General features: G+C 41.9%; 2 protein-coding genes across 2 annotated transcripts in view; one reads left to right on the plus strand and one right to left on the minus strand.

The window, feature by feature from the left end:
• The first annotated feature begins 126 nt into the window (after positions 1 to 126).
• Positions 127 to 1,723, plus strand: BUD31 (BUD31 homolog). The gene is made up of 4 exons (XM_015828069.1): positions 127 to 242; positions 353 to 475; positions 1,048 to 1,214; positions 1,454 to 1,723. The coding sequence occupies exons 1-4, from the start codon at positions 149 to 151 to the stop codon at positions 1,502 to 1,504; spliced, it is 435 nt and encodes a 144-aa protein (XP_015683555.1). The 5' UTR covers positions 127 to 148; the 3' UTR covers positions 1,505 to 1,723.
• An 815-nt stretch (positions 1,724 to 2,538) lies between these two features.
• PTCD1 (pentatricopeptide repeat domain 1) overlaps positions 2,539 to 6,410 on the minus strand; it is a 6,992-nt gene continuing 3,120 nt past the window's right edge. Inside the window, exons 5-8 of the mRNA XM_029286598.1 lie at positions 5,254 to 6,009; positions 4,195 to 4,311; positions 3,809 to 3,991; positions 2,539 to 2,741 (exon numbers count right to left, since the gene is read on the minus strand). Of these exons, the coding sequence (XP_029142431.1) occupies positions 2,556 to 2,741; positions 3,809 to 3,991; positions 4,195 to 4,311; positions 5,254 to 6,009 (1,242 nt within the window). The 3' untranslated portion in view covers positions 2,539 to 2,555. The remainder of the gene's footprint in view (positions 2,742 to 3,808; positions 3,992 to 4,194; positions 4,312 to 5,253; positions 6,010 to 6,410) is intronic.

Genomic DNA, 6,410 nt, shown 5'->3' on the forward strand with positions numbered 1-6,410 from the left:
AACTGGGTATAAAAATCTCAATGTCCTATGTCTCCTACTGACATTTTCATCCCCCCCACCACCCCGTTTCATTTGGTGTCTTCCTCATCAGACTATACATACATCTCAAATATGTTTCTTCTGCAGGTTTTTGTCCTTTTCTGAAGCGATGCCCAAGGTGAAAAGGAGCAGAAAACCTCCTCCAGATGGCTGGGAATTGATTGAGCCAACCCTAGATGAGCTGGATCAAAAAATGAGAGAAGGTGAGAGACAGAGAGAGGGGGGCTGACTTAACTGCAAACATTACAGACAAATGGGGAAAAGTATGTGAGAATGAGAAAGTAATGTACAATCTGTGCCATTTCTCTCTCAGCTGAGACCGAACCACATGAAGGAAAAAGAAAAGTGGAATCTCTTTGGCCCATCTTCAGAATTCATCATCAGAAAACACGCTATATTTTTGATCTCTTCTATAAAAGGAAAGCCATTAGTCGAGGTAAGACAGTGGGCTCTTTGGTCTCACCTTGAAAAGATAAACCTTTGTCTTTTTGTTGTGTGTGTGGGGGAAATAGTCAGCCCTTTGAGGTAGGATTACTGGAACTCTTATTATGGGGTATAACAGACTCTTGAAAGCCTGGCAGAGTTTCTCTGCGTGCCCTGTTAATATCAAAAAAAGATGGTGGGACAATGTTGAGTTTTTCACTTCTGCTTATGCAGGACAGACAATCTGGGGATGGAGTCAAGCGAGGAATCAGCCTAGAGTCCTTACACTCCCACAAGCTTAGTCCAACTCCTGTTGAATTCTGTTAAGCTCTTGTCTAACACCAGTTTAATGCTGTTATCTGAATAAATTCTTGTGTATAGGTACGAGCAATAAACCAGCTTAACTGGAACTTCTTGTTGGTGCCCGATAGCTTAGGTGACATTTACTGAATTAGCTGGCATTTACTGAATTCTTTCTTCAAGGCCATTTCCATACACTTTTACCAGTGTTCACCTATTTCCAAATTCTAGCTCATTTAATCAAAGGAATGTATTCACTCTTTCATCTGTATCTGCCCTATGTAGAATTATATGAATATTGTATCAGAGAAGGCTACGCGGACAAAAACCTGATTGCAAAATGGAAGAAGCAAGGCTACGAAAATCTCTGCTGCTTACGCTGCATCCAGACTCGCGATACCAATTTTGGAACCAACTGCATTTGTAGAGTGCCCAAAAGTAAACTGGAAGTGGTGAGAAACATTGTTTTTAAGTCATTTGGAGCCATTCTTTTAGTATCCACTTTCTGCTCCCCTTGTATGCATAGTCAAAAGCCCAATCACGTATAAAACATAGCTTATGAAATTCCCGTCCTGTAAAAAATACCCCTGCTCTAAAATCAAGTTTTTTCAAATCACCCATTCCTCTTTTTTTCTATTTCTTGTATTACTTTACGGTATTTTTCCACTCACCTGTTGGTTTCCTTCTACAGGGGAGAATAATCGAGTGTACTCACTGTGGCTGCCGAGGCTGCTCTGGATGAAACATTCTTCAAAAGCAACTCCAACTTTTTAAAGATTTTAAGTGACTTGTTACCATCAAGGACTGTTCATAAGAACTATTTTTTTTCACAACAGACCTGTGAGATGATTCCCTTTGCCTCCCGCAATAGAATAATTGTGTAAATGCATATGATGTTTTGATGTCCTACATTGTCATTGTATTTTAAAATAAAGTCTTGCCTGCTTCTCCCAAATGATAAGTACCGTTGTCAGATTTTGTAATTATTTTCCTGCACTAGTTCTAGCAATAATAGGCTACATTAAGTACGTACTTCTTTATCCTCTAGTGATTTGAAAATATTGGGGGTCACTAATACATAACGATCATTAGTAAAGATAGGATTCCTGGAACTCAATACCCATTTCAAGCAAAGAAACCAGGGAGCTGAAACAAAATTTTATACACTGCCATGTTAAATAATTGTCCCTTTTTAATTATATGAATAGTTGTATGGATACTGCGGGATAGTTAAAGGATAGAAAATATCCCTTACTTTGGGAATCTTTACTGAAGCCCAATTTTATTTAGTTGCCAAAAGTATATTTATATAGTCTCTTTTGTTTTCTCCACCAATGTTCCCAGAAGTTGTTGGGTAGGAAATATTTGCAGCAAATGTTGCTCAGTACTACTTGTACTTTCAAACATTGCATTTTAGGTTTCTAAATATTTTCCTTTGAAGAGTTATAACCATCATTTCTCAACCTTGGTGACTTTGAAGATGTGTGGACTTCAACTCCCAGAATTCTCCATGCTAGCTAATAAAATGGCTTAAAAAGAGATCACTACAAAACCAATATAACCTTTCCTTTAGAGCACAAACAGGATGGTAGATTTAATCACCTCCAGCAAGAATTGGTAAGATAAACGTGTTATTAGACAGTATATTGCCGAGAGATATGTTCCAGATAAATTTGGGTTGCAATTGTATATACACCTAGGGGTTAATTTAAGCTTCATGTGAACAGATACGTACAGAATTAAGCAATTTACAAAAGTTGCCGGCATCCCATCTTGAATGGTCAATATTTGCTTTATTTCAGCACCTGACTGCCTTGATCTTGTCCCAGCCTGGCGCCATCTTTGCTTTGTGCCAAATTCTTATATCGGTATTTTGACCAAGGGTGTGGTGTTTCTTCCCCGGCCATCCACTTAAGCCAACCGAAGTAGAAAGCTCGGAAGCCATCAATTTTCTCCAGATAATGATCCTTTTTCTGGTACTGCCAGAAGAAAACAAATGCAAGTTATTAAAAGCGTACCTTGCATCAGAATCAGAATAGAGGCGGGATGATGTGAGGCTATTCTACACCCAATTCTTCCTGGTAGGCCTTCTAGATTCTTGGGCAAAGACAAGTTTGAAGCTTATGGGCTTGCCTTTGATTTCAACATCTCCCAGGTACTGGAACGAGGCCTCCTTGGATCCAAGTTTTACACCCAGCAATTTCATGGACAATACTCTGTGTAGCTACTATTGGGTTACTAACTTAACAGCTTGCAGCGATTCCCTTAAGAACAGAGGTAAGAGCCACAAAAGGGAGCAAAATTCACTTCACAAATGCTTCACTTAGCAACAGAAATTTTGAGGCCAACTGCGGCCGTTGAGGACTACCTGTATTAGAACTGACAACGATAAGCCGTCAAGTCAGCATCGCTTAATTATATGGACAAAAGCATGAATGGGGTTTTCTTTGGAGGTGAAGCTTAAAGTAAACATTTAACTAGGGGACTGGAGGCTAAAACATATAAGGAACGGCTGCTGGAATTGGGTATGTCTAGTTTAACGAAGAGAAGGACGAGGGGGGACATGATAGCAGTGTTCCAATATCTCAGGGGATGCCCCAAAGAAGAGGGAGTCAAGCTATTCTCCAAAGCACCTGAAGGCAGGACAAGAAGCAACGGATGGAAACTCATCAAGGAGAGAAGCAACCTGGAACTAAGGAGGAATTTCCTGACAGTCAGAACAATTAATCAGTGGAACAACCTGCCTCCAGAAGCGGTGAATGCTCCAAACACTGGAAGTTTTTAAGAAGAGACTGGACAGCCATTTGTTTGAAATGCTGTAGGGTTCCTGCCTGAGCAGGGGTTGGACTCGATGACCTCCAAGGTCCCTTCCAACTTTATTATTATTATTATTATTATTATTATTATTACTTACGTTTTGATATCCATAGCAATTTAATGCCTTCCAAACCTGTTCCATAAAGTTTTAAGTTCCTAACGTTTTAGGCCTGGCTGAAATCGGCTCGAGGCAAGTTTAAACAAACCGGAAAGCAGAGGATAATCTTACCTTATCATAATTAGGGGGATACTGGGCTGCAAACTCCAGCGTCTTAATAATAACTTCATTGGGAGCAACTTCGTTCCGGCTCATGTCTTTAAGGATCTCGGTGAGGTAAGTGTAATTCAGTCGCTTCACGGCTGCGTTTATCAGTGCCCCATAGATCTGCACGTTGGGTTTTATTCCAGATTGCTGAAATGAATACACAAAAAGAGCCGAAACGTTTTGAAAACAAAGGCAAGTTGTGAAGAAGGAACGTACCCCCCTCTCTCTTTGTTCGAGTCCCAAGGTACGGCAAATATTTTTTAACGCAGAAAACTAAGGCCTTGAGATTTTGAATTTCAGGTCATGTCTGCTAGAAAGGGCTAACAGCTCAGAGGTGGGTCGTTTTGTACCTTCATGTCTGACAGTAAGTGCAACCCTTCCTTCTGTCTGCGGCAGGCAATGGCCAGGTTACAAAATGTGTACAGGTCTGGTGAAAGTCCATTTTGCAGCATTAAAGGCAGCAGGCTCTGTAAATTGAGAAGAGGTTAAGCGTGGCTGTATACGTTCTCCAAAATAGGCAATAACTCCAGATGAAGCTGACATTTCTAACATATAATAATAATAATAATAATAAAGTTGGAAGGGACCTTGGAGGTCATCGAGTCCAACCCCCTGCTCAGGCAGGAAACCCTATACCATTTCAGACAAATGGCTATCCAGTCTCTTCTTCAAAACTTCCAGTGTTGGAGCATTCACCGCTTCTGGAGGCAGGTTGTTCCACTGGTTAATTGTTCTCACTGTCAGGAAGTTTCTCCTCAGTTCTAGGTTGCTTCTCTCCTTGATTAGTTTCCATCTATTTGTTTCCTGTCCTGCCTTCAGGGGCTTTGGAGAATAGCTTGACTCCCTCTTCTTTGTGGCAGCCTCTGAGATACTGGAACACTGCTATCATGTCCCCCCTCGTCCTTCTCTTCGTTAAACTAGATATACCCAATTCCAGCAACCGTTCCTCATAGGAAAGTCTTACAAAGACAGCCAATTTGGCCTAGTGATTACGGCAGGGGTCTTAAGACTTGTGGACTTCAACTCCCAGAATTCCTCAGCCAGCCCTCAGGGCTGGCTGAGGAATTCTGGGAGTTGAAGTCCACAAGTCTTAAAGCTGCCAAGTTTGAAGACCCCTGGGTTACGGCATCAGGCTAGAAACACCAGGAGAGGCTGTGAGTTCTAGTCCTGCCTTAGGCTTTCAGCTGGGTGACTTTGGGCCAACGACTTTCTTTCAGCCCAACCACCTCACAGGATTGTTGTTGTGGAGAAAATAAGAGGGCAATGGAGTATTGGGTATTTTTGCCGCTTTCAATTACTTATAAAGTAATTTACGAGAGATTTTTTTAAAAAGTCTCTAAAAAGCTGAATTTGGCTAATGCAGGGCTCCCACAGTAGCGATCCACACCCAGAAAGGGATGACTTTTTACCTTTGCCGCCTTCAGATCTGCTTTCTTGCTCTTTTTTCTGATCAACGTATTAAAAAAAGCTACATTTGGTTTCACGTGGTTCTCCTCCATGACGGCCAACAAAGACGATTCGGACGGGCTGTCGAGTTCCACGTTTTCAGCTAGCAATATGAACGTCTTCATATCGCCCGCCACTTTGTCGCCCTTCATTTTCTGCAAGAACCCTTCCATGTTTCCCATCAGAGCCAGCCGATCGGAGGGGGTGGCCACCGTCCCTAAGGAAATCACCTGTGGGGCTGGGCTCCCCAAATCCAGCAAGTTAGGCAGGGGAACGGCAGGCTCCGGGAAAGAGCTTCCAGCTGTTGATTCCGGAACCAACGGGTCCCCAGCAGAGATGACCGAAGTCCAGTCGGTATCGCGGCCTGATAAATCAGAGTCATCGCTGGACTCCGGCTTTGACCTGTCCTTGGCATCCTCTCGGCTTGTGTTAGGCGTCTCCGTTTTCGGACCGTTTCCTGGGAACATGTTTTTTTCCAGAGCTTCGACATCCAGTAACATTAAAGCCGGAGTGTCACTTTTTTTCTTTCTCTGACCCTTTGTGCTTTGCTCTCTGCCAGAATTCAGCCCCAAGAGAGCGGGGCGTTCCTCTAAGGGTCTTAGCAACAATTTAGAAGCCACCTCCGTGTCACCAATGCCACAGTACTTGGCAGCGCTTAGCATCAAATTGTAAGTGTACAGGTCAGGTCTGAGGTTGAGCTTTGCCATCTGCTGCCAAACCTGTTTAAAACAAAAAAACAGTACCGATCGTTAACTTACATCCATCCATTCTGAGTCAGAGTTTCCCCACTTGGACATCTTTATTTATTTATTTTTAAATTTTATTGAAAAGCAAAAAATTAAAACATTGAACATGGTAACACAGATTTGACATATATCTCATTTCACTATTACCATAAATTACTAATGAGAAAAACCTATACAATAACAGCACTCTAATCACAATCTTGAATTATCTCAGTACAATAGCTTCCCTGCTTTTGCCCCCACCATCTGTAAAATTTGTTCCAAATTTGGTAAAAAACCGTGTCATCCTGATTTTTAAGTCTTCCAGTTAACCAATCTAATTCTGCGCAATGCATAATTTTATGAATTACGCTTTCCTTACTAGGTATCACCAC

The sequence above is a fragment of the Protobothrops mucrosquamatus genome, unplaced genomic scaffold (genome assembly GCF_001527695.2).
Source record: "Protobothrops mucrosquamatus isolate PMUCROS unplaced genomic scaffold, P.Mucros_1.0 scaffold4203, whole genome shotgun sequence".
NCBI classification, from domain to species: Eukaryota; Metazoa; Chordata; class Lepidosauria; order Squamata; family Viperidae; genus Protobothrops; species Protobothrops mucrosquamatus.

Excerpts from the sequence above, each read along its gene's own strand:
- BUD31 (XM_015828069.1), top strand. The coding sequence starts at position 149 with ATGCCCAAGGTGAAAAGGAGCAGAAAACCTCCTCCAGATGGCTGGGAA. Across the intron at positions 476-1,047 it reads AAGGAAAGCCATTAGTCGAG|AATTATATGAATATTGTATC; the intron begins GTAAGACAGTGG and ends TGCCCTATGTAG. Across the intron at positions 1,215-1,453 it reads CCAAAAGTAAACTGGAAGTG|GGGAGAATAATCGAGTGTAC; the intron begins GTGAGAAACATT and ends TTCCTTCTACAG.